Source organism: Ornithorhynchus anatinus, chromosome 11 (genome assembly GCF_004115215.2).
Source record: "Ornithorhynchus anatinus isolate Pmale09 chromosome 11, mOrnAna1.pri.v4, whole genome shotgun sequence".
NCBI lineage: Eukaryota > Metazoa > Chordata > Mammalia > Monotremata > Ornithorhynchidae > Ornithorhynchus > Ornithorhynchus anatinus.
The window spans coordinates 40835394-40863060 of NC_041738.1; the positions used below are offsets into that span (position 1 = coordinate 40835394).

Genomic DNA, 27667 nt, shown 5'->3' on the forward strand with positions numbered 1-27667 from the left:
CAAAGGGTTGGACACGGGAGGGTGAAAGTGTAGCTGTGAGAAGCAAGGAGGGTGATCAGGGGAAGAGAGCTTTTATGTGAGAGGATAGCTGGTGGAGGACCTGGAAGTCAACTGAACGAAATTTAGGGTTGATGATGGGAAGGAAATGGGTAACCAGTAGAGGTTTCTGAAGAAGCGAGAGATGTGTTAAGTGATGTTTTAGAAGGGTGATCTGGGTAGCGGCAGGTAGTATAGACCGGAGGGAGGAGAGAGGCTCGAGGTCGGCAGTCCCCCGGGACCCCTTGGGATCGGTTGCTCTTGAAAAGGGGTCTCTGGAATCTACCTGCTCGGAAAACTTCAGACCCAGTCTAGGTGGAATAATAAGGCCAGCCAAAGCATCGGCTCCAGATTTTCCCGTATGCCTTCAGCCATGCCTTTATCTGTGGCCTCCTCCTGTTCACCTCCCTCTGTTTAGGTGGCATTTCTATTTTCCAGGGGCCTCAGCTCTGAGCAAACAGTGTTCCTGACTCACACGGCAAAGCGATGGAGCTGGGAATCCTAGGATTTTTACCTTAGCAAACAGCCCAGCAAATACAGACGCACCAAAGGGTAGTTCTTAAAAGATGGAGCCGATCAACTGGGGCCACACAGATCTGTTTGTCGTCTCCAAACAAGCACACTGTGAAATGTTCTCTACAGAGGGCTGAAGCTGGAGAATTCAAGCTCCATGACCACTGAAACAGAGGACAGTGGAGTGGGATTTATTTTGAAAAGTCAGCCAAGAGCTGACTCCACAGAGTAAATACCGCTTCTCCCGCCCTCTTAGACTGTGAGCCTTGTTGGGCACAGACGCTGTGACTGATCTGCTTATCCTATATCTACCCCAGCACTTAGAAGAGTGCTCGGCCCATAGCAGGCCCTTACCAAACATCACAATTATTATTATTGTCATTATTTTTATTATTAGCTCTGTGGGTTTTTAAGCTGAATGCCAGGATCACAGTAAGAGACACCCCCCGCATTTCCAACTCAGTCACAATGACCAGCCTACAGGGCCCACCCAAGCCTCTTAAATCTCTTAAAATGAAACCTCTTAAAACTACTGTACTGTAGTAAGTGCTGGGGTGGATACATGTAAATCGGGTTGGACACAGTCCTTGTCCCGCTTGTGGCTCACAGTCTCAATCCCCATTCTACAGATGAGGTAACTGAGGCCCAGAGAGTGAAGTGAATTGCCCAAGATTACCCCAGCAGACAAATGGCGGAGTCGGGTGAAGAAGAGAGAAGAAAGAGACGGGTGGACTTCACAAATTAAGCGTTTCTACTTTAGAGAACTATTTAATCCATTTCAACCCCACCCCCCCAAAAAATCATAAACATAATTTTACAGCATTTCAACAGGAGTCAGGAGGCTCCGGCTTAGTCCCAGTCTCCTTCCCCATCAGGGTTGTCCTCCCGAGGAGGCTCTTGGAACTGGATGTTGGCCAGCATATCCCGCATGGCTGCCATCAGTCTGTTCACACCCTGGTTTAGGTCCCGTCCGGCTCCGGCCTCCTCCCCTTCGTCGGCTCGGATGTCTCCCTGCAGGACAGTGAGAAGTGAGGCTGGCGATCATAAGGTCCGGGGTGACATCGCTCTCGGCAGAGAAGGACGTCATCCCGTCGGCACCTGCTCTGGCGCGATCAAGCCCACACGGGCCATAGTGGTTAGACCCAAGGCTCTCCTGCTGCCTAAGGGAAATGGAGGGTGCCCTGCGCCTGTTGGCATCCAATAAATGCCACTGACTGGTGGGGGGGTAACTGCTCTAAATGAAGCACTGCTTACGTGACCTGGGTGAGCTGTGCCCCCGTCACCGACACCGTGGGGGCCAACGGGAATTTGGACACCCCGGGATTCTTCTTCCCTTAGCCGGGAGGGAGAAGAGAAAGAGAGGGATCACCTGTCTTTGGATGGGGCTGTAGTGGAAAAAAGCCAAACAATCCTCAACTCTAAGGTACCATTTTTATACTTCCCCTAAAGAGGCTACGATTTTGCACAGAGGATACTTTCAAAAGCAGGGACCCCTGCCCTTGCTCTCCTCTTCTCCCCCAGCTCCCCCCCTCCCCAACACACACATACACTGAGTATTTTTAGAAAGAAAGGTTCTCGGATGCTGTATTTTAGCTGAAGCAATTCTGTTGTTTGAAAATTCAATATGGCCCTTACTTTAGGGGGCCTATTACCCTGGCTGAAATGGCTCTAGATTCACTGAACATACCTGTAGATTAAAATTTGGCAACAGGGATCGAAAGAAGAGAGATAATGTGCTTTCATTGGAGAGGTGATTTGTCCTGAAAGAGAAAAGACCAAAGACATTCACGAAATGAACCTCTTCTGGCTTTGGCTCTACAGAACGAAGCAGGATGGCCTAATGGATAGAGCACTGGCCTGGGAGTCAGATGGATCTGGTTCTCATCCTGGCTCTGCCACCTGTCATTCATTCATTCATTCAATAGTATTTATTGAGCGCTTACTATGTGCAGAGCACTGTACTAAGCGCTTGGAATGAACAAGTCGGCAACAGATAGAGACGGTCCCTGCCGTTTGACGGGCTCACGGTCTAATCGGGGGAGACGGACGGACGAGAACGATGGCGATAAACAGAGTCGAGGGGAAGAACATCTCGTAAAAACAACGTCAACTAAATAGAATCGAGGCGACGTACATGTCATTAACAAAATAAATAGGGTAATGAAAACATATACAGTCGAGCAGACGAGTACAGTGCTGAGGGGATGGGAAGGGAGAGGGGGAGGAGCAGAGGGAAATGGGGGGAAAAGAGGGTTAAGCTGCGGAGAGGTGAAGGGGGGGCGGTAGAGGGAGTAGAGGGAGAAGGGGAGCTCGGTCTGGGAAGGCCTCTTGGAGGAGGTGAGTTTTAAGTAGGGTTTTGAAGGGGGGGAAGAGAATTAGCCTGGCAGAGGTGAGGAGGGAGGGCGTTCCGGGACCGCGGGAGGACGTGGCCCGGGGGTTGACGGCGGGATGGGCGAGACCGAGGGACGGTGAGGAGGTGGGCGGCGGAGGAGCGGAGCGTGCGGGGTGGGCGGTAGAAAGAGAGAAGGGAGGAGAGGTAGGAAGGGGCAAGATGATGGAGAGCCTCGAAGCCTAGAGTGAGGAGTTTTTGTTTGGAGCGGAGGTTGATAGGCAACCACTGGAGGTGTTTAAGAAGGGGAGTGACATGCCCAGAGCATTTCTGCTGGGTGACCTTGGACAAGTCAGTTTGCTTTTCTGCACCTTAGTTGCCTCATCTGTAAAATAGGGAGCTCCATGAGGGAAATGGACCGTGTCCAATCTGATTAGCTTGCAATTACTCCAGCGCTTAGTACAGTGCCTGGCATATAATAAGTGCTTAATACCCTCCCTGCTTAAAAAGAAACGGGGGGGCTCCTCTGAAGAAAGCAGCAGTGGGCTGTCCGCTCAGTGACCGCTCAGTCCTCAAGAGCAGCGGCAGAAGACACTCAGTAAAGGGAGAGGGAAGAATACGGTTCACACGCTCCCATGCACTGGGATCAATCAGCCGATCAATCGGATTATTGAGTGCTTACTGTATCCCGAACACTGTACTAAGCGCTTTGGAGAGTACAATATAACAATAGAACAGACACATTCCCTACTCACAACCAGCTTACAGTTAGAGGGAGGACCGGGGCCTCCTTTTCGCTTTAATCTCACTTTCGTCTTCGTCAGGCCAGAATCCCACAGGGTCGGCCAACTTGGAATGTAGGAAAAAGCCAGGTTTCCCAAAGTCAAGCTTGGAGGAAAATGGCCATTATTTGACATCTTCCTTCTCGAAAACGTGGGTCCAATAACCAGGGAAGGGATCAACCTACCATTCCATAATCAGTGCTCATTAGGAGGGTGGCTGTGTCATTAGATACACAGACTTGTCCAGTTTCAAGAGATGAAGGAAGAGAGCAGGAAAGTCCCGCTGATGGAGACTCAGAAACCCAGCATTACGGGAGCCCGTAAAAGGACGGCCAATGACTTCTGCCTGCTCGTACCTGTGGCATTTTAGCCAGGTTAGGCTTTCTCATCTCTCTTTCTGTGGAAAAAACCACCAAAACCCAACTAATCCCTGCGTCTAGGAGGCAGTCCAACTCTTTGCTCAGAAGGTAGGACGGCCTGGTCAGTACCGTGGCAGAACGAGAGAGCAAAGGGAAAGGAAGGGTACCTTTCTGGTCTTGAGTAGGATGTGATGGAATCCAGGGGAGGCAGAGGGTCGAACCCCATCACGGGTTGGGATGTCACTTCCTTCAGAAAGGAGCACAAAAAAAGGAGATACCCACAAAAGTTTGGTTAGTTTAATCCCTCGTGGCCTCTCAAACCAAACACCCGGTCACGCCAATCTGGAACACGGGAATCGATGAGGTTTACTATGTGCAGAGTACTGTACTCAGAGCTCGAGAGAGTACATTACGACAGAATGAGCAGACACGTTCCCTGCCCATAATGAGCTTACAGTCTAGAGGGACTGACTCGGAGAGGACGGCCTGACTCTGTGTGCGGACCACTGCTAATAGGGTTGCACAAAACCAGGCAGGTTTGATGATGGTGGCATTCAGTGGCCCCACTCCAATAGGAAGGGTGGTCTGGAGGCTAGCAAGCTTGGACAGCAGGACGGATCACCAACGCTCAATTTCCCAGCTGCTCTGCTCTCTCTCAACTTTGGAATTGCTCCCCTGTTTGGCTTTGCTTTCTTTCCCCTTTCTCAGGAAGGCAAGCCTCGGTTCCACGCCCCATCAGGATCTGGGTGGAGTTGTCCCTCAAAATCCCAAAGGCACTGGGGCTTTTAGCTACAAGGAGAAAAGTCCTACTACGTTTTCTCCCCGCCCCTCAGAGTGGGGACTAAAACCCAATCGAGGGCTGGTTAGAAAGCCAATGGCCTGGGCTTCGCTCTGACTGGGGCCAGGAGAGTAGCGAGCGGAAGGTTCTCGTTTGTGGGAAGAGGGTCCAGTGGACATGTGACAGACTGCACACAAAGCCTCCATTTTCAGCACTCACGTCCATCAGGGGTCCTTACCAGAGGCAGCGCCGCTGTGGCTTCCTTCATCTCGGAGAGAATCACATGACGGTAGATATTTCTGGGTGCGCTCTGGTACCGCACCTTCCGCCTAAAGCGGGAGAGGGGGACAGACGATCGCAAACGAAACCCTGCCACGTCCGGCAAGACCCGGCCCACCAGAGCAAGGGAGAACAGAGTTAACTTCGGACATGTGTTTCTTCCCAGCTTCCTTAAGGATCTGCTCGCCGTGGTCAGTTTGCCAGGATTCAGATCGTCACTTTCTCTTCTCTGCTTCACACCTCCCTTTCAAATCTGCACACTTCACTGTGGCCACAGTTTCCTCTCTCCCCAAGCACATACGTCGACTCAAACTAATCTGAGACGAAGCAAGTTTGTCCTCTGGCTCATGCCGATAAAGGTGCCCCTTCTGGGTGGCAGAGATCATGCCGCCTGTGGCCTCTCAGGGGCTGGTAACCCAAATACAGATGAACCGCTCGGAGCTAGGTAAATACATTTCCCCAGGTCCCCCCCCTCCATGGATCAAGAGAATGATGCTTGGGAGCATGACGCTAATAAAAGGCTCCCTAGAGAAGACGTTGCAGTCATCAAGACACAACTTTGGCTGCAAAGTGCCTCCAAGAGCCAGGCACTTGATTAACGATCCAAAACTCACAGAGGATCCCTGTGAACGGAATGGTTTCGTCGAGTTTACCCAGCCCTGACACACCGGGAAAGACAAAAAGCAAAGACACGCTCTTGAACACAGAAGTAGGCAGCAACTGGGGATAAATTTCTCAGCTGTACGAAGGTGAAATCACCTAACAGCCAGGACAGTGGAGTCTGTCTCATCTCCTTAGACAGGAAGCTCCTACAAGGCAGAGACCAGTTCCTTTAAATTCCCTTCAGCGGACCCATAACACACACAAAAAAACTGCTATTGATGAGGATGTTGAATGTAGCAGAGAGCTCGTAGTTTTGCTCTTGTGGGAAATCAGAATCATCGGTCTGATGCATGGTAGGAAACGTGAGCTGGGCCTCTCAGACTAAACATGAGACTCACTTTCTTTCGGACGCCTCCACTATGGGCTCACCAGCATCAACCGTCCGTAGCACTTCTCTGACATTTATCTCCAGCCAAGCCATGACGGTGAGGTCTTTCCAGAAGGAGTGAGTCCTCCCTAGGTATAGGGCAATTAGCTGGGTCAAGGCAGGAGGTTGGCTAGAGAAAAGAGAGAGTCTTATTTCAACAAACACATTACGGCCTCCTGTCCAGTAATGCCTCCGCTCTCGGCCACACCCAGTCGCACATGCCTTTACCCAGCACATGCTTCATCAGTGCTGTGGCCCCCACATACATACATACGAAGGCCCTAAGGAACACGGGCCTTCGTCCTGGGAGGCCTAGCTGCGACTCCTCTGACTGCTGTGTGGCTCGTGCCCGTATGCTCTACTATTTATTATTTGGCTGCTCCAGGTGGCAGCCCGGGCTGGGGCGGGGCATCGCTCCTTCAGCCCCTTCGGTGGTGGCGGGCCATCAGTTCCTGCCACCCCCCGCCCCGCCCCGCCCCAGGAATACCCGCTCACCAACCTGGCTCCCGCGGCTTTCGGTCAGCTTGAATTTTTGGTTTGCAGCTCTTCAGTTCATGCGATTTGCCAACCCCCACAACTCAGTCTATGTAGCAAAGCTAGGGGTCTGGGAGTCAAAAGGTCATGGGTTCTTATCCTGGCTCTGCCATCTGTCTGCTGGGTGACCTTGGGTAGGTCACTTCACTTCTCTGTGCCTCAGTTCCCCCCATCTGTAAAACGGGGGTGCCTTGGGGGGCAGGGACTGTGTCCAACCTTATCTGCTTGTATCCACCTCAGTGCTTAGTACAGTGCCTGACACACAGTAAACGCTTAATGAATTCCACAATTATTATTATTTTTACTACAGACAGTGGGTGTCTAATGGTTATAGCTAGAACTTGTGCCCTCTGTCCACAAAACCCCAGCAAATTTACTCTGAGCCCTCAGGGGCTGAGGCAGATCTGGGTGAGAGGGGCGGTAACTCAACTCGGGGGCATATAACAAAACCCAATTGAACAGAACTGTAGGCCGGTGATGTTTTTCACTCTTGGGTGTCTAAGTCTGTGGGAACTATGACTGGTCCCAATCGAATTTTGCTCCCTGCTCAGATCCTTCTCCCTTTTCTAATCTTCGCCTTCGGGGACCCCACTGTCTTCTCTGATCTGACATCTGAGAAAGTAGCAAGGTCTGTGAAGGGGACATGGTTTGCTTGTAAAATACATGAATTCTGACATTTCCATCTGCATCCAAGTGAAACCATGCAAGTTTAAACTGCAGTATAAACCCGCTGTTAAGCAGGGCAAATCACATTGGCCCTGAGAGGGGGTCAGTGATGGCTATAAGGGAAAGGAATACAAATGTGTAGAACATTTTGCTGCCTCTTTTCAGATCACTTAGACGTTTAGAGACGGTTCGGTTACCTTATCTGACTGTTGGGTCCAAAGAAAGGATGGGTCAAAACAGCGTCGTCTGGCTGCATGCTACAACGATCCAACAGAGGCATGAGAACTGCGAAGGAAACCGGAGACATTCAGCCTCGAAATTTATGTCCCCGCTCTGGGGAGAAATGAGAACCAGTAGCGCACTGATGTCACAACCACTCACGGTTCGTTGCGTGCCGTCCCTATCTCAAGGACTTAAAATGATGCACAAGGCCCAATAAATTCTGGCTTGGTACCACGGTCTAACAAAATTGTCACTCAGACTCTCTGCCTCTACTACGTCTGCATCCTCTGCCTTATCTTTTATCGAGATCCTCTCTCGTAACCTCTCTGTCTCCTGCTCTGGCTTTGCTAATTACCCTTTGAATTTACACACACTGGCAAATCTTAATTCCAGCCCTGATAGCAGGTGAACACATCTGTTAATAACTGGCAACGCTGTGGGCAGGGAATGTGTCTGCTTACTGTTATATTGTACTCTTCCAAGCGCTTAATACAGTGCTCTGCATACAGTAAGTGCTCAATAAATACGACTGACTGACGATACCTCCTCAAAAATCCATCGCTACACCTTTCTGGGGCTCAAATCGGGTTTCCAATCCTGTGCGGGACTTTGTAATCGATCCATCAATCATATTTCTTGAGCGCTTACTGTGCGCAGAGCACTGTACGAAGCGCTGGGGAGAGTGCGATATAACAGAGTTGGTAAACACGTTCCCTGCCCACAACAAGCTTACAGCCTAGACGGGGAGGCAGACATTAATACACATAGATTACGGATGGGTACGGAGTAACAATCCAGACCTGACACGTTCCCCTCCTGGGGGTCTGCTGACCATACTCACCGCCGGGAAACATGATGAGTGCCCTCTGGATTAGGCAGGAGGCACTTGCCCTCACAGAAGTGAGCTCTGATTCTGGGAGATCTTCGTGCTGACTTAGAAGGAAATACGCCAGGGGCACGGAAAAGGCAAAGTTTGGAAGCTGGGACAGGTTGCGGTGACTCTGAAGGATTTTTTTAAAAAAGGAAGCGAACGTTAGGCCATGAAAACAGTGGTACGTTAAGTCCAAACTATGGGACAATGCTCCGGAATCAACCATTAAAAGCGGCCTGGCCTATACATGCCGCTCAAATTAGCCAGCCCACACCACCATTTAGCCAACTAGACCATGACACGATTCTTCTTTACTTAGATCAGAGTCTCACACTGCCACTACCCCTGTTCCCTGTGAGACTGAGCAGAATAATTATCGTATTATTATTCTAACAATTATTAGAAGCAGCATGGCATAGTGGACAGGGCTCGGGCCTGGGAGTCAGGGTCATGGGTTCTAATCCTGGATCCGCCACTCGTCTGCTGTGTGACTTGAGGCAAGACAATTCCCTTCTCTGGGCCTCGGTTACCATATCTGCAAAATGGGGATTGAGACTGGGAGCCCCATGTGCGACAGGGACTGTGTCCAACTCGATTTGCTTGTATCCACCCTAGTGCTTAGTACGGTGCCTGTCACATAGTAAGCGTTTAATTCCATTATTATTATTTATTAAGCACTTACTAAGTGTCAAGCACTGTTTGAAGTGCTAGAATAAACACAAGTTAATCAGGTCCCACAGAGGGCTCACAGTCTAAGTTAAAGGAAGGACGGGTATCGAATTTCCATTCTACAGACAAGGAAACTGAGGCCCAGAGAAGTGAAGAGACTTGCCCAAGGTCGCACAGCAGGCAACTGGCAAAGCTGGGTCTAGAACTCAGGTCTTCTGACTCCCAGGCCTGGGCTCTTTCCACTAGGCCACGTTGCTTCGCCGTTCACCTCAGGATTCTCAAAAATCTTCTGCTTTGACATTCGCCCTTCTGCTAGGAATGGCGGTGAGGAGACTGAATTTTGCAGAGGGAGAATTGCTGAAGGGCAGGATGGATCACACCCATGGGGGAACGGAACGGATGGCAGAGTTTGGGTGAGAGAGAAAGGAGTCGCGTGAGGGCCAGTGGGTCAGACTGGGTGGACTCTGAACCACTCGGGGAGGTCGTATAGCTAGACTCCTGAATTCAAGGTCGACTAGATGCACCGCTGCTGGGACAGGCACTTTCAAGGTCCTTGCCAAATGAACAGTCTTGAAGGTTTTCCAACTCACCTCCCATTCCTGGAACATGCGTATCAAGAACCCATAGTCCCGGGCCCGGAGTGACAGCAAATCAATAATCAGCAGCAAACACAGAGGGTCATTCTCTGGATCAAGGCTTTCAAGAGAGAGAAAGGAATGACCAAGGATCAGAAAGAGAATAGCTGCTATTACATGAAAAACAAAAAATAATTCTTAGCTACCTCACAAACTGTAGTGTAAATCCACTCAGAACCAATCAATGGAATTTATTGAGTACTTACTATGTGCAGAGCACTGTACTAAGTGCTTCAGAGAGTACAATACAACACAATTAGCAGGCACATTCTTTGCCTAGAATGAGCTTACAGTCTAGATGGGGAGCCAGACAATATACACCATTCTTTTTCGATGGTATTTGTTAAGCGCTTACTCTGTGTCAAACACTGCTCTAAGTGCTAGGGTAAGTATAAGTAAATTAGGTCAGACACAGTCCCTGTCCCGCATGGGGCTCCCAGCCTAAGTAGGCTAAACACCAGGTAACCCCATTTTACAGCTGAGGAAACTGAGGCACAGAGAACTCAAGTGACTTGCCAAAGGTCACACAGCAAGCAGCAGGCAGAGCCGACATTAGAACCCAGGTCCTTCTGACTCCCAGGCCCGTGCTCATTCTTACAAGAATGAATCCCCCCAACCCTGGCTCTTAGCTTGGTGATCGCAGTGCAACCATCTGAAACAGCAAGAATTTCTGATCTCAAGACGCCAGGGGCTGCGAGGCCGGAACACTGCCTTAGATTTTCGAACAGAGCAACTTACTGCATCCACCGCAGATACGCACCTTAGAATAAGCTTGCAGAACTCCAGGGCTGTTCGAGGACAGCCTCGCTTCTCTAGGAAAATCATGTGCTTGAACAGAGCCAGGTAGAAAGCTCTGCAGGGGAGGAGTCAAAAGAACTAAGTTTTAAAATACACAGCCACGGTGACGGAACTATGTTACCCAAGAGACACAACGCTCAGCAAGAGCAGCTCCCAGCAATATAGATCTTGAATGAATACGGTCTCTCCCCTCTATGGCCCCCGCCCCTCCAGGGCCTGGTATTCTGGTGCCACCCTATAGTAGCATGGAATGCGGGATATCTCCTTGGCACCAGAAGTGCCCAGTCCTATCCGGTCACTAGGGTGATGGTCCCCACAGCTTTTAGAGCCGGACTCTCGCCTTGCTCACCCCATGTCTCCGACAAGACCCGAGACTTTCCAGACAGCTTTCTGGGCTATTAGCTCTGTAAACCTTGTCTCCTCCCAGTGCCCACCCCCACTAAAAGGCCTGTTCCCTTTCCACCCCCACATCAAAATGAAAAGTTGGCACCCGTGACAATGACACTTAGGATTTAATTCCAACTTAATCCAAATTGCTTCTTTCCACCTTCGGATCTAAGGGCTAAGGAAATAAAAAAAGTCTCATCCACTGTCTTCCAGAAGAGGAAAATCACTTTTTACCACTAAAAAGGACATATATTTCTGAGTCTAATTAAATGTAACATTTTGTTATCCACAGCCTAGCTGAAACCTCATACATGAACGTTCTTTTCAAGTGACTCCTAAAGATTCAGTGAGTCTTTGGGAAATTACAATGTCAGTCAATCAATTGATAGTACTTATTGATCTCTTTTTCTGTGCACAGCAATCCAGAAGGGAGATATGTTTTATTATTATTATACTTGTTAAGCACTTACTATGTGTCGAGCTCTGTTCTAAGTGCTGGGGTATATATAAGCTTATGGGGTAACACACGGTCCCCGTCTCACATGTGGCTCAGAGTTTAAGTAGGAGGGGGACACAGGATTTAATCCCCATTTTACAGTTTAGAAAACTGAGGCCCAAAGTCACACAGCAAGCAAACGCAACAGCCAGAATTAGAACTCGGGACCTTTGACTCCCAGGCTGGAGCTCTTTCCATTAGGCCACGCTGCTTTTCTAGTATACACAGTCCCTGCCCTCAGGGAACTACACCGTGGGAAAAAGAGAAGCAGAAACTAAAATAAGTTACAGGTAGGAGAAGCAACAGAGTTTAAAGGAGTGAGAGGAGTCTCCAAGTGCTAAGGTGATGGATGCGAAGGGCTGAATGGCCCGGTGTGGCGGCACGAGGGTGAAGGAAATAGGGTGGGGAGATGAGCAGCGATCAATCAGGGAAGGCCACCTGGAGGAAGATACTATCATTATGACCCTGGATTTGTGAGTATGTACAGGGTGCTAAAGGAATTAAAAGAACTCTGCCTGTACATTTCGCAACTAACAAAGCTTAAAAACCAAAAAAGCCACTGACCTATTCTCAGGTCTGCGGTAATCCAGTCGGCAGGTTCCACTGGTGAGACTGAACACGGGGTGAAATGCACATTCCAAACTGTAGAGAGCCCTTTCTGAAGGCAAAAGAAATGCAGCATATTCAGAACTCAGTTAAATGAGCTCAGTGGTGACAGAGTTTCATGGTTGACAAGAGTTTGGATTCTCCCCTCTTCTTTAGTCCCAGTGACTTCAAAGAAACCTGGATCCCAACTCCCTGGCGGGGCAGACCTGCCACCTTCCCTACTGACTTGTTTGCAATAATGAGCAAAAGACACAGCCATTTTGGGTTTCTGCCATAACCTTGGGGAGATTTATAAGGGCAATTTCATATATTTGATACCCCTTTATATTTATTTAATCCAAAGATTCCAAAGTGCTAAAAAAACTCACAAACCCAAAATTGTAATTGGGAAAGCGAGCCAAGGGCATCAGGGTGACTTGGTCATTTTCTAGCTTGACAAAAACACATAGCAAACCCTGATGTTGGAAACACGAGTTTTTACCACAACCTATTTCTCTTCCGTTGCCAAAGGCACAGGAAGATAGATTTTTGCCCAAGAGGGCCAAAAGCAACTCTTCCGACTTTCACTCCTCCTGCACGATGCCATCTGTTGCTAACTGTTACCTATGAGGTCTCGAGCCATCTCCTGATCCTCCTGGAGTCTATATACATCACTGAGCTGCAGCAGCGAGTCTATATGATAGGGGTTCATCTGGAGCAGAAGCTACAAAGCAAAAGAAAATAACTGAATTTGATAACAGAAATAAACACTGCTGAAGGCAAACCTGCTCTAGGAATTGGTCTTTGAGAGAGGAAAAGGCCGGCTCACTGTTCTGTTAATAACACCCAGAAATAGTAGCATTTATTGAGCATCCAGTAGGCACTGTACTGCATACTTGGGAAATACAGAAATATGAAGTGACATAGTCCCTGGCCATTAGCAACTTAGAATAATTACAACTAGAGAGGACAATACTAAAGTGGACCTACAGAACAGTGCTTGAGACATAATAAGCGCTTAAATATCATCATTACTATATGGACTTGAACGCTAAGGAAGGCATAAATAAGGTCTTTAAGTGCTAGAGCTGGTTGAAGGGATAATATGACTCAGGGTGCTGAGTTATTAATTGGGGAAGATTAGTTTGAGAAAGTGGGGATTTAAGGGCACTGTTCTACGCGATGGGGTCGATACAAGACAATCAGGTCCCACATGGGGCTCACAGTCTAAGTAGGCGGGAGAACAGGTTTTGAACCCCTATTTTACAGAACAGGGAAATGAGGAGAAGTTAAGTGACTTGCCCAAGGCCACAGAGCACGCATGTGGCGGGGCCAGGATTAGAACCCAGGTCCTCTGACTCCCAGGCCCGTGCTCTTTCTACTAGGTGACGGTGCTTCTCTAGAATGGCCAAAGGGTTGGTCAGCGAGGAATGAGGGCCCCGTGAGGTGGGGATTAACATGAGAAGAGGGCAGAGACCTCAGAGGGGTTAGAGGGTGGAGAACCTTGGAGCTGACTGCAGGGGAGTTTTTGTTTTAACAGTTTACCTCTGGATCAGAGCGCTGACATTATAAAGCAACAGTTAGCATGACACTGAGTGAAGTGTATTAGGAGAATCATATTTTGGATGAGATTTTAAGTAAATGCTCTTCCCTTCTTCAAATGATCCATTTATCAGAACAGTGGCTCAACGGCAGAGAATATGGAAATCCAGAGTTATTCATCGAAACCACAATGCCTGAGTTTCTAAAAAGAACTGCTGGAAGTCCCACTCTGTGGTTCCTCTCCTTCATATAAAAGCCAGCCCACGGATGGCCCAGCCATCATTCTTTTGCTTTACACCACAAAAAAGAGTTAGTATAGCAGTGAGTTTCGGGGGTTCTTAAATGGCAGTTGAAATGGCAGTAAAGATGGTGGAAAGCCAAAATGCAAGCAAAAGCTTTTGGCCAGTTTATTGGATTCATGCTGGGCCTTTGGGCTTCCCAGTCCTGCATTCTCTGAACTGGGGTTGGGGGGAGCGGGATGTGGTGTGTGGGTGTTGTGTGATGTGGTGAGTGCGTGTGTGTGATGCACCTAATGTGGTGCAAAATCAGAAACGAGGGAAGGGATGATAGGCCTGCTGATATAGAAATGGACAAATTTTTATGTCGAGTATTGGTAAATTTCTGCTCCATCAGCACTGAGTGACCTCACAAATGAGGGCATCAATCTTTTCCAAAATCCCAGGTTAATATTTTAAGGGGGTCTTAAACAGTGGCTTTCAGAATGGACCCATTCAGAGATTATTTGAGTTCAGTGTTCCGGTTGTGCAACGCTTCGGACATCTTGAAGCTTAACCACATCAGTTCAACCTCAATCTTGAGTGTCACAAATGTTTCCATCCAGTTTAACAAACTTGGGAATGTTCCATAAAACACTTCAATGCTGTAATTGTACTACTAAAATAGCAAAAAATGGCTTTGCTTTTTGCCACAAAATAGAACAGCTGGTTGTCAGATCTTAAACTCTAAAGGTCACTTCTCATTTATTTATATAATCTTTTGACCCCCTTCTTCAGCTGATAGGGCTAACACAGAGGCCTTATTAACTCGTTTCAGCATAGAGACTCACTCTTTAATACTTATCCTCTCGCAACAGTATAATAATAATAATGATAATGTTGGTATTTATTAAGCGCTTACTATGTGCAGAGCACTGTTCTAAGCGCTGGGGTAGATGCAGGGTAATCAGGTTGTCCCACGTGAGGCTCATAGTCTTCATCCCCATTTTACTGATAACTGAGGCACAGAGAAGTTAAGTGACTTGCCCACAGTCACACAACTTACAAGTATGAAATGTCTGATCTTTCAAAAGCCATGGCTCTCTCTGTATTGGAAAGTCCACATTCTGACCAGGTTGTCACTTTCCGGGGACATTTTACGAAGAGTTTAGAAATGCTTTTCCCCCATTTCGTCAGGCTACATTGGGCTCCGTTGCAAAATACGGAACATGGCATCCTGGGAAATGAATACCGTGCAGATGGCACCATTTTTATATCCCTGGAGAGGAGGAGAAGCAGCATGGCATACTGGATAGAACACGGGCCTGGGAATCAGAAGGTCATGGGTTCTAATCCCAGCTCCTCCACTTGCCTGCTATGTGCCCTTGGGCAAGTCACATCATCTCTCTGTGCTCAGTTACCTCATCTGTAAAATGAGGATTAAGACTGTAAGCCCCATGCGAGACAGGGACTGTGTCCAACCCGATTTGCTTGGATCCACCTCAGCGCTTAGTACAGTGCCTGGCACACAGTAAGCGCTTAACAGATACCACGGTTATTATCATCACCATTAATTTGCCATCGAACATACCACAATGTTGTTGGGATCCAAAGATTCTACTGCATCCAGGAACTTAAACTGCACTTGCTGATACTCTCGATGATGTTCATATGTAAAGTACTGGACTCCTCTTTTCATCTCGAGCAGGCGCATTACGATACCTAGAAGACATATATGAAAATGGATGTGGATCCTTTCAGCGCAGCCTCTACCAGCCAATTAAGGGAGTTTCTTCAGTTCGGCTCCAATTGCCACAGCCCCTCTCGGACCAGAGGGTTGCAAGGGTTCCTCAATACAGAACGTCACGGTTAATAGATTTTCAATTATTAAGTATGTAAAATCTGCTTTCATGACTCATTAAAGAGAATTGTGTTGTGTTTCCAAGCCCTCTCTCACCCTAAGTTCCTTCTAAATTTTAACGGTATCATCATTAATGGTATTTACTGAGTATCTACTGACTGTGAGGCCTTGTCCAAGCTCATGACAGAGTACAAAAGAAGCGAGACAGAGGACCACTTTCCTCCAAAAGCTTACAATCTAATGGGATGGAGAGACGGAGACAAATACTTTTGGTAAGTAAAATACAAAGACCGAAGATTAGTCCTTCTCTGAAGTCCCCCTGGGACTTAATTCAAATTGGATTGCTCAAAATCATAATCAGGAACTCTTTCCAAATAATACATTCCTCTTCATTTGTCCATCTGTTTTTGTTTTCTGCTAAGATGAGTTCCAGGGGAACAAAGCCCCTGAGTCCCCTGACACTGAAGAACTCAGAATTTAGATTAGTTTCTCTCAACTTCCCTAACTACCAAGAACCTGGATCTTGCCAAGTAAGCATCCACCAGTCACCTTTTGCAATTCATCTGTTCTTCACAACCTGAGAAATCCAGTTCCCTAGTGTTTTTATTAGTTTGGGGGTTCTCAGCCTTCATCAAGAGGTTTGGGTTCTAGAAACAATGACTGACCTCCCTGTTGTCCATTTGGGACCATGGAGAGGCAACCCCGTCCATTCTGGAGGTGGCCCCTGTTACGGTAACCTTTGGGTAGGCGTAGCAGAGAGGAAAATCCCGGGACTATAACCACCAGAGCCATTTTGTGTATCAATACCAGCAGACCTGATCACTCGATGCACAGGCAGGGACATGAGTCCCCCGGCCAGTTAATGTACTTGGCACTTCTTTCAGAAAACAAACCTGTGTGAAAATTGAGAAATTGCTTCCACGGGAGTAGTAAGAGTAGTAATAGTACTAGGAAGAGATCGAACAATTGGAATTTTCACTGAGGGGATTTTGATGCTTTCTTCAAAGGCAACGTAACGGCCGCTTCAAAAAAAAATCCCTACTCACTGAACACTGCAGTGAGGCCCTCACCTGTTTTGCTGTAGCGGGGCCAGGTGTCCTTGGGAGCTGTCAACCACGTGCTGTGGTGATACTGGCGCTGCCTCTGCCGAGGCCTGGGAGGGAATGAAGCACACACACACTTTAGTTTCCGGTGCCGTCTGGGTACGACCTGCGTCAGTTATTAGAACGCTGCAATGCAAGCGGTGAAAAGACTGAGAGTTCTGGAATCTGTAAAAAAAGAGCCCGGCAGAGCCACGGCAACAGCGCACTACTGTTCAAATATCATCACAATGACAAGGGACCAACAGGCCTCATGCAATCGTTAGAGAAAACATTTCGGGTTTCTTGTCCTGCAACAATTTTCCCGGAGACTTACCTCTTTTAAGTAGTAATGGGAGCTCCAGGAGCCTGAATAGATTAAATTTCAAGAACTCATAACTATTTCATGTTTTCGGAGGAAGTACTTGCTCGCTCATGGCTTGGACTAAAAGGTCTCAATTGGAACGCAATGTCGTACAGAGGACTCCACCTTCTCGGAACAAAATTTAATCACAATTTGGAAATTCTGAGGGCTAAAGATCAGGCTCCTGTTCCAATGACCTAAATGCATTCAGAAAACAAACTGCATAGAGCAGAATGTTGCCATTAGTCAGCTGTAGGAGCAAATCCCAGTTCCTCAGAGAGTGAAGACTCAGAATCCTTAATACCCATATACAGTAGGCAGAGTCCAAGAGCAAGAGGTGGGGATCAAAGAAAAAAAAAGAAAGACACTTCATAGACTCACGTAACAATACCACATCAAGACTCATGTCTCTTCAACTTACCCTGTGAGTCACAATACCAAAGGCTTGACAAATTCAGGGAAGCTTTAATTATTCTCTTCAAAATATCTCAAAAAAGAGAACTGTGACTTCCATTTGTTCATACGTCTCTACTAACCCAAGTTAAATTACCCAAAAAGGGAAGCAGTTGTGCCTGCTAGCTTTGACCTCACCTCTGATCTCCAAGTACAGCCCGAGCTCCAAAATACCTCTTCAACTCTGTCTCCGGGTTCAAGTTTCTAGAAAAATATGATAGAAACATCAACCGTACAATTAACTCCCACAGTATGGGTACCTCTCTTGGATCTAGCAAGAACGACAGTGAAGCTTAATAACTCCAAATTGAGGATAATCCTTGTTGTCTTGTTACCACCCTCTGCAGGCTGGAAAAAATCGACCCAGTAACGGGCAGACATCCACAGACCCACCGGTCAAGAATCAGAAAAGCACCGAGTCCTAAAGCCAGGAGAGACTCTGGAACACTTGGACTCAGAACCATTAATGATCACAAATAATCAACAGGAATAGCTGCACCGCATCCAAATCTGTTAGGGGATGTCCTATCTTTTCCAGGAAGATGCTTCCGCGTCTCTCAATACGCCATTCCGGCAGAAGTTGGAGTTAACTTCTGTTAGTGCCATTCCCCAATACAACTAAGGTGACTGGCTTAATATATTTCTCAATTCACAAGACATAGTAATGAAAGGGGGAACCATCCATCCCCCCAAAATGGGTAACTTACATTTGGAACTAAAGCACTCTCCTGTGAAGAAGATTGGAACTAGGATGAAAGTAGTTGGTAGCTACGTGGTATAATTCATGAAAACCCATCCAACCAGTACCATCAGTAAGAGTTACAGGCTGGCAAGGACTGAGGGGGAGGGGGTGCTAGCCTGTAGAAGTCAAAACTGTTTGCTTGCTGCTCTTCCCATCTCTCTCTTAAGGTAGACTGTTCTTTAAGTCTCAGAGAGGTGGGGAGAAATGGCTCTGGGGAAAACAGAAGGAATGGCACAGGGGTGATTGGCAGATGAAGGATTTGTCACAGGTAGGGAGAAGGAAAGAGAGAGACAGATAAGGAGAGCGAGGGCAGAGGCTTGAAAAGGAAGACAACAAAGGCAGAGAGCAAAAGAAAAGGATCTCTATCTAAAAAAAAAAAAAGGCAAAATGAGATAGCAATCAGGCCTGGACATGTGGGTGGTTACCTGCCTGTTTTCATGGCTGAGTTAATGCACTGGCAGAATATTGCTATTAGAGAAGTATGAATTAATTTGGCCCAGCTGCTCTTTTCAGAGGCTGCCAGAAGCTTTTTAGACAATCTTCTATAGAGTAGGAATGGGAAATTTCTGGCTGTCTGGAAGACCAATAATTTGGCTTGAAATGGAGGATGACCTAGCGCAAAAAGCTTTCAGAAAAGAGCTCATAAAGTTGGGCAAAATAACCTCGAACATTCTCAGAACAGTAGTCCAACGTGGCTCTAAGTTACGGCAAAGTCTTTCCAGGGCAAGAGGAAGGAATGTCAGGATCAGAGATTACCTGTGTTCCACATAGAGTAGGGGGCGGCTCTCTGTGATGACGCCGATTTGGGGTTGGTTTGAAAGCTCACTGGAATCTTCTATCTTCTCAAGAATCCTGTCAATATCCTCCAGCCCATCACCTTCCTTTAAGTACCAGAAAGACAGGGTACTCACGTTAGTCGACTTTATTCACCACTATGAGAATAAGACGCCCATAACTTCTCCTTAAAGATCAGTAACTTGAAAACTGCAGTGCCTATATGCTAGCTATCAGGATTTTTTTTTTTCCAAGAAAAAGATCTAGATAAAGAGGACTAGTTTATACAACAACTTGTAGACAAAAGGATAGTAAACTCTTATTGTCATGGAAGAGAGCACCAGAAGTCACTGATTTGAAAAGCAGGTCCTGATACCAAGCATGACTCCAATCACGATTCTCACCTCTCCCTCACATCATTCTAAATTGATCAAATTAGCATCGGGGAAGAGGAAAACTACAGCAATTAATGAGGTTCAGAGAGCTGTCACCCAAGCCTCCATATTTGACAGAAGAACCACAATTCGACAAAGACTGGAAGAGAACATACAATCAGAAAAAAAAGGGGCAGGCTCCCCAGAAACAACGCAAGTGGCAGAATTTTTGCCTTTGCTGTTTCTAAACTCACTGAACCTCAGAAGCTAATGCAAAGACAATTAAATATAAGGTAGGCACATGAATTTACAAACTACCAAGAAACAGATAAAAGAAGAGAATGAAATCAGATGCAGCTTCTCACAAACACTTACCAGGGTTTGGCCTCCCGTAGTTTTCTTGTTTTTCTGTTTCTTTTTTTTCTTCCTGAGCTTGTTACCTGAATTGGACTAACCAGAGAAGCACATAGAAGTAAATTATACAGGTCGGGACCAAAAGGGCTGGAAGTTGAGAAAAAGCCAAGATGATACCTAAGATGTAACTATTACAATCCATTTAAGGCTTCATCATTCCTTCTCAGTTACACGGTATCAACCAAAGCGACAGGTTAGGATCAAAAAGATAAGGATCAAAAAGAATGGCAGGAATGTTAAAGGGATGAAGTTCTCTGAAATATGGCCCAAATCAGGTGGTACCAGCCGTACAGCTGACCTATATATCTTCCCCCAGCATATTCATCACTTAAAAAGGGGTAACAAAGCATGTAAGCCAGCTCTAATGAACACACTCATTGGTGGGAGAAGAATGGAGATGACTCCATAAACAGCCATCATTCTAATCACAATAAAGCCCTTCAACATAAATCACACACTGCGCAATAGAGGGATAATAATTCTGGAAGGAAATGGTACTTCATGTGCCCAAGTTCCTATTTAATTTTGCATTTCCGAAAATGAGGATCGATAAGCAACCCTATTACGGCCAGGTGCCCTAGAAGCCCTGTTAACCAGGTTTGATGACACGTTTCAGTCAAGACATGTGCTTTTGAGAGGAACACAGGAAAAGGCGACTAAACATTTTAACATCGGATCCAAGACATGATTATTATGCTGATCCCGGAGACATGCTCCTGGAACAGGTGTGAAAAGGGCTCCTAATTACTCATGGAGCTTCATGCAAACCTCCCAGGGCAAGGAATAGCAGGTGATAGCCAAAGAAGTCAGGGTACACTAAATTAACACACACTTCAAAGAATCCTGATTCTTTGACATTCACTGTACTTTGCCACCCTCCCTAAAATCCCAGGAATTTTGTATTTACCCATTCATGGCCTCAAACGGACCTGGGCATTGTAACTCTACAATTTACGATGACACAAGAATATCACCTTCTGAGAAAATTCTCCATGTGCTCTGCTGCATCATTAAAGATGTACAGATGTTGGTTGGTACGCCCCAAAAAGTAGGGAGACAGTAAAGAGAGCGTGCCTCAAAAATGTCAAGAAGGAACAATCCCTGATATCTAAATGCTGATCCCTCCTTCAGTGAGTTTTCCGTAAGTCACAAATTGTACCCTTCAAATACCTGAGAATTGCATTTTTTCTGGTTCTCCTGTTTTCCTTTTCCATTTCCTTGCTTGCTACCCTCTACCTCTCCATCTTCGGTCTCTTCACTGCCCCCTGGGCCTTCATGTTCCTTCAGCCTGGAATCTGTTTTTCCCCCTTGGGAGAGTGGCTCATTCTCAGGTTCTTCCCGGGTTATCTGGAGAAAGAAATGAGGCCAACAGTCAAATCCGCTACGTTGACAGTCATTCATTCATTAGATTTTATCCAATGCCTATTGTGTGAGGAGGGCAAAATGACACACTTTGGAGAGCAGAGTCAAAGACGTGCTCCTGGCCCTCAATCAATCAATCGAATGCAATCTAATGGGGGAGACAGGCAGACACGGGCTCCATACATTGTGGGAACAGGAGGCAAAACAGTTATGACTGGAAGTGTCCTCGCACGGCACCCCTCTGGCTGCCACTCTCAATAATCTTGTAAACCGGTATTCAGCAGGTCAGAGTGGCAGTAAACACTAGTGGTGTTAAACTGCTAACGAATCAGGGCCAACGAGCTCCTCGCCTGATGCTTGGCAGCGGCCATTTTGTCTCATGGTAAAAGCAGTCTTGAACAATGGGCAAAAGAATGCAGCAGCATGGTAGTCATCTAAAGCACAATCCGGAAGAAACCTCAGAACATTCTGAGTATATATTCATCAATAAACAAAACGTAGCAGATTTGGAGGGCTGCATGTATATGGGTAATTTGGAGACGAATGGCGTTACAGTAATTGAATACAAGAGAAAGCAACTGTCCTTTGGTGGGAGTTTTTTTTTCTTTCCTAACCCAGATTATGAAAGTTTTTAGATAATAATAATGATGGTATTTATTAAGTGCTTATTTTCTGCTAAGTCCTGCAGTAGATGCAAGATAATCAGACTGGACACAGTCTTGGTCCAATATGGGGCTCGTTTAATCTAAGAGGGAGAAAAGAGTGGTACTTATCTTCTCTGTGCCTCAGTTTTGCTTAATCTGTAAATTGGAGGTTAAGTGACTTTTCTAATTGGAGGAGTTGACACTAGAACCCAGTCTCCTGACTCCCAGTTTTGTGCTCTTTCCATCAATTAACGCTTCTATTTCAATCATCATAATTCTAGATAAGAACTGAATAACTTCTGAAATCCACAATACCTTTACAGGTGCACTAAACCTAGGGGCTAGAGTTATTGGGTCTCTTGGGAATAACATGAACAAATGAAAATAGATGGCAGGAATGGAGAGTGATATGTGATGCTGGATGTATCATTATGAGGGGGAAATTTTGTGAGTTATCCAACAGCAATTAAATGTATTGTAAAATGGTTCATTAATACTCCACCCAGCCTGTAAGCCATTTACCCAAGGCTAACAGTTTTATGCTAGAAAAATATGCTACACTATACTCTTTTTTCTACTTATTTGCAAGGTGGCTTTATATTAATGTACTGCCTCTCATTTAGGGAATCTAAAAGTGTCTTTCAAACAATTAAACCACAGACTTCTCACCTACAGAAAATATGGCAAAAATAATTTCTTTTCTAAAGATGGAGAAACTAGAAAAGGCAGGGAATTTAAGGAATCGCCTTAGGCAGAGTCAGTCAGCAGAGAACTGTGAAGACAGTCACAGACTCGTGATGCCCTGCATTCTGCATGAACGAATGGAACACTTTCCTGGCTTGGAAACATGGTGTGGATTGAAACAGTTATGAATTTAGACATGTATCAAACTTATGTGCCCTGCCTTGGCAATTTTGTGTCTTTGACAAGCTTAACATTCTTTTACAGGGGTTTCTATAAGGGAAAAAAATTAACAGCTGACAAGTTAACACTATTTATGTTTGGGAATCTTCCACCAGATCCTGGGAAAAGGATGGGAGGAGAATCTGGATGACATGAAGAAAACCAATTCACAGATGCAGCAAGCTGCATTACGAGAGGCCTGCTACATAGCCTAGGAGAGCCATCTGTAACTAATCTTCAGACACTGGAATCAATCATATCTACTGAGCACATAGTGGGTGCATCAATCACTGTACTAAGCACTTGGGAGAGAACACTGCAATACAATCGGTAGACTCTATCCCTGCCCTCAAGGAACTTACAACCTAGTTAGCGACACAAACATTAAAATAAATTACAGATAAAATTCAGAAAGGGGAAACAGCAGAGTTTAAGGATATGAACCTAAGTGCTGTGGGACTGGGAGTGAGGTGAGTTATCAAACTACTCAAGGGGTACAGACACAAGTTCCTAGGCAGCACGGAAGGGAGAGTGAATAGGGTGAGGAGATGAGAGGTTAGTCAGGGAAAGCTTCCTGGAGGAGAGATGATTTTAGGAGGGCTTGAAGATGGGGAGAGTGATGGTCTCTCAGGTGTGAAGGGGGAGGGAGTTCCAGTCAGGCGGAAGGAGCTTGAAGGTGAGAGAGAATTGAGATTGAGGTGCAGTGAGTAGATGGGTGCTGGAGAATGAATTTTGAATCGCTCTTTTCTCCTCCCAACTATTTATTCTCTTTTCTACTTCCTCCACTCACCTCCGCCCCCTCCTACTCACCAATCAATCATATCTGTCCATCCTCCTCCTTCCTGCTGCAAGAAGCCTTTTGCGCTCCTCATTTTCGTTTTATTCATTCATTCATTCAATAGTATTTATTGAGAGCTTACTGTGTGCAGAGCGCCGTACTAAGCGCTCGGGAAATAACAATACAACAATAAACAGACACATTCCCTGCCCACAATGAGTTTACAGTCTAGAGGAGGAGAGACAGACATTAATATAGATAAATAAATTACATAATTGGAGCTGGGAGGGGGAAAGAACAGAGGGAACAAGTTGGGTGGATGCAGAAGGGAGTGGGCGAAGAGGAAAGGAGGAGTTTAGTCAGGGAAGGCCTCCTGGAGGAGATGTGCTTTCCTTCAGGCTTTGAAGAGGGGGAGGGAGTAACTGTCAGTTGGATTTGAGGAGGGAGGGTGTTCCAGGCTAGAGGCAGGACGTGGGCGAGGGGTTGGCGGCGAGATCGAAGCACAGTGAGAAGGTTACAACAGAGGAACAACGTGTGTGGGCTGGGTTGTTGTAGTAGGAGAGTGGCGAGGTGAGGTAGGAGGGCACAAGGCGGTGGAGTGTTTGAAAGCCAGTGGTGGGCAGTTTTTATTTGATGCAGAGGTGGATGGGCAATCACTGGAGTTTTTTGAGGAGTGGGGTGACACGTCCTGAATGTTTTTGTAGAAAAATGATCCAGGTGGCAGAGTGAAGTACGCACTGGAGTGGGGAGAGGTAAGAGGCTGGAAGGTCAGTGATGAGTCATATGCAGTAATCCAGGCAGGATAAAATGGGTGGCTGTATTAACGTGGTAACAGCTCGGATGGGGAGGAAAGGGAGGATTTTAGCAATGTTGTGAAGGTGGGATGGACAGGATTTTTGATGGATTAAATACGTGGGTCCTACTCCTGTTTCCTTTCCCTACCACGTTTCTCTGAACATTACCAGCCCTCCAATACTTCTCCTTAGTGGGGATAAAGGCAGAGAATATAGATCGATCGATAGTATTTATCCAACACTCTACTCTGTGCCGACTGTATTTTTGTTCTGTCTATACTCTGAACTTGGAGGATGTCCTTGTACGTGTTACTTCTCCTGAAATGAAGGAACTAACAGGCCCACTGAACCATGGACTAGGGATAAAGGAGGGAGAACAAACGAGTACTTATTTCTCCTTGCCCCTTTACGGGAATGTTGAAAAGGCAGGACGGGGCACAGGACTGGGGTCTGGTGTTTACCTAAGACTCCACGAAGATGAGAAAGCAGCATGGCCTAGTGGAAAGAGCACAGGCCCGAGTGTCAGAAGACCCGGGTTCTGATCTCAGCGCTGCCTCTCGCCTGCTGTTTCCTTGGCCTACCCACCGGGCCATGCTGCTTCTCTGTGTCTCAGTCTCCTCATCTGTCAAATGGGGATGAAGTGCCTGTTCTCTCTCCCCTCAGACGATGAACCCCACGTGAGAGGAGGGCCTGTGTCTGAGGTGACTGTATTTTTATCTATCCTAGCGTTCTGTACGCTTTACTTCTCTGTGCCTCAGTCACCTCATCTATTAAATGGGGACTGAGACCGCGAGCCCCAGGTGGGACGGGGACTCTGCCCAACCCGATTTGCCTGTATCAACCCCGGCGCTTAGTACCGTGCTGGGCTCATAATGAGCGCTTAGCAAATACCACAATTATTATTACAGTGCTTGGCCTTTAGCCAGGGTTTGACAAAGCCCCCGGTTGTTATTCTTATTAGCAGTAGCAGTAAAGGGAAGAGAGTCCCTCATGACCCTATCTCGTTTCTCCCTTCTTGCCCCTCCTGAGCCCCTTTTCTCCTCAGCCTCAGTTTCCCTCACGCAAACACATCCCAGACCCAGTCACCTTTATCTTTTCCCAGCTTCTGCTCCACACTCCCCTCCACTTGTCCCCCTCCCCCTCAGGAGTCCATCCCCGCTCCCTCCTGGAGCCCCGCCCTTCGCTCTTTCATTCACTCGTATTTACTGAGCGCTTACTATTCATTCATTCAGTCCTATGTGCAGAGCACTGTACTAAGCGCTTGGAATGTACAACTGGGCAACAGACAGAGACCATCCCCGCCCAATAACGGGCTCACAGTCTAACCGGGGGGAGGCAGAGACGGCAAGGCGAAACAGAACAAAACCAAACCAGACAACATCGTCAAGATAAAGAGAATCAAGGAGGTACACACCTCGTCGACAAAATAAATAGGGTCATAAATAATATATACAAACGAGCCCAGTGCCGAGGGGAAGGGGGAAAGAGCGGAGGGCGGGAGAAGGGGGAATGGGGAGGAGGAGCAGAGGGAAGGGAGGGCTGAGTGTGGGAAGGCCTCCCGGAGGAGGTGAGCGCTCAGTCGGTCCCGCCCATGAGGTCACCCCCACAAACCCTCTCCACTGGAGCCCCGCCCATCGCCCCGCCCACGAGTGGAAAGAGCCCGGGCTTAGGCGTCCAGAGGTCATGGGTTCTAATCCCGGCTCCGCCGCTTGTCAGCTGTGTGACTTTGGGCAAGTCACATAGCTTCTCTGTGCCTCAGTTACCTCATCTGGAAAACGGGGATGAAGACTCTGAGCCCCGCGTGGGACCTGATTCCCCTCTGTCTACCCCAGCGCTTAGAACAGTACTCGGCACATAGTAAGCGCTTAACAATCACCAACATTATTATTATGACATCACCCGCCCCCCCCCCGGGAACCCCCCCCAGCCCTTCCCCTGGAGCCCCGCCCCTCTCCTCCCCATGCAGCCCCTCCCCCCGCCCTTCATTCAATAGTATTTATCGAGCGCCTACTATGTGCAGAGCACTGTACTAAGCGGCTCGGAATGGACAAATCGGCCACAGAGAGAGACAGTCCCTGCCCACTGACGGGCTCACAGTCTGATCGGGGGAGACAGACGGACGGAAACAATAGCAATAAACAGAATCGAGGGGAGGTACCATCTCATTAAAACAATAGCAATACATGGAATCGAGGGGATGTACATCTCACTGACAAAATAAATAGGGCAATAAAAATACAGACAAATGAGCGGACGAGCACAGTGCTGAGGGGAAGGGAGAGGGGGAGGAGCAGAGGGAAAGGGGGTGGGAAAAGGGGGTTTAGCTGCCCCGCTCATCGCCTCACCCCAGGAAGCCCCGCCCCTCCCCCTGCACGAAGCCCCGCCCACCCTCAGTCCCATGAGCCCCTCCCTCTGGAGCCCCGCCCACCACCTGCCTCCCGGTAGCTCCTCCCCCTCCCTGGAGCCCCGCCCATCACCCGCCCTCTGGCGCCCGCCCCTCCCCCCCGAAGCCCCGCCCACACCCGTCCCAGAAGCCCCCCTGCAGCCCCGCCCACCGGGAGCCCCGCCCGTCGGCTCACTCCCTTCAGCCCCGCCCATCGCCCCCTCCCATGACCTCACCCCCAGTAGCCCCCGCTCTTCCTCATGAGCCCCGCCCCTCCCCCGTTAGCCCCTCCCTCTAGAGCCCCGCCCCTTCCGTGACCTCACCGCAGAAGCCCCGCCCCCTGGAGCCCCCGCCCGTCGCCCCTCCCATGACCCCACCCCCAGAAGCCCCTGCTCTCCCTCAGGAGCCCCGCCCGTCACCTCACCCCCAGGGGCCCCTCGCGCCCCTAGGAGCCCCGCCCATCAACCCCTCTCCTAGAAGCCCCGCCCACACCTCAGCCCCATTAGCCCCTCCCCCTCCCGCCCATCGCCCCCTCCCATTAGCCCCTCCCCCCTCTGGAGCCCCTCCCTTCCTTAGAGCCCCGCCCACCGCCCCCTCCCTCGGGAGCCCCGCCCCTTCCGTGACCTCACCTCAGAGGCCCCGCCCCATCCAGTGACCTCACCTCAGAAGCCCCGCCCTTCTCCCCCCTCCCCTGGAGCCCCGCCCTCCGCCCCGCCCATGACGTCACGCACGAGGCCCCGCCCCTCCCCAGCCTCCTCCTCCGCCGGCCCGCCTCCTCACCAGCTCGTACAGGTTCCCGATCAGGGTCCGCCCGGAGCCCAAGGGCTCGTCGTCGTCGTCGTCGTCATCGTCGTCGTCGCCGCCGCCGCGTTGGGCCCGGCCCAGCTTGAGGGCCCCGGGCTCCAGGGGCTCCTGGCCCCGCTGTTCCCCCCGCAGCCTCCGGAGGGCCCGGCGCGACATGGGACCCAACAGCCGCTGACGACGACGGAGCCGCGCGCCTGCGCAGAAGGGCGCCA

At 48.3% G+C, this 27667-nt stretch overlaps 1 protein-coding gene across 1 annotated transcript; it reads right to left on the reverse strand.

The window, feature by feature from the left end:
• Window positions 1-1290: 1290 nt before the first annotated feature.
• On the reverse strand, window positions 1291-27667 carry TCF25 (transcription factor 25). The gene is made up of 18 exons (XM_029075372.2): window positions 27432-27667; window positions 20958-21134; window positions 19749-19823; window positions 18982-19106; window positions 17622-17687; window positions 16658-16740; window positions 15318-15448; window positions 12594-12693; window positions 11949-12042; window positions 10464-10556; window positions 9659-9764; window positions 8370-8529; window positions 7504-7591; window positions 6078-6236; window positions 5036-5126; window positions 4187-4266; window positions 2237-2309; window positions 1291-1560 (listed from the first exon to the last, which is right to left on the reverse strand). The coding sequence occupies exons 1-18, from the start codon at window positions 27609-27611 to the stop codon at window positions 1399-1401; spliced, it is 2043 nt and encodes a 680-aa protein (XP_028931205.1). The 5' UTR covers window positions 27612-27667; the 3' UTR covers window positions 1291-1398.

Excerpts from the sequence above, each read along its gene's own strand:
- TCF25 (XM_029075372.2), bottom strand. The coding sequence starts at position 27,611 with ATGTCGCGCCGGGCCCTCCGGAGGCTGCGGGGGGAACAGCGGGGCCAG. Across the intron at positions 2,310-4,186 it reads TCCTACTCAAGACCAGAAAG|GACAAATCACCTCTCCAATG; the intron begins GTACCCTTCCTT and ends TTTCTCTTTCAG. Across the intron at positions 1,561-2,236 it reads TGCCAAATTTTAATCTACAG|GGAGACATCCGAGCCGACGA; the intron begins GTATGTTCAGTG and ends ACTGTCCTGCAG.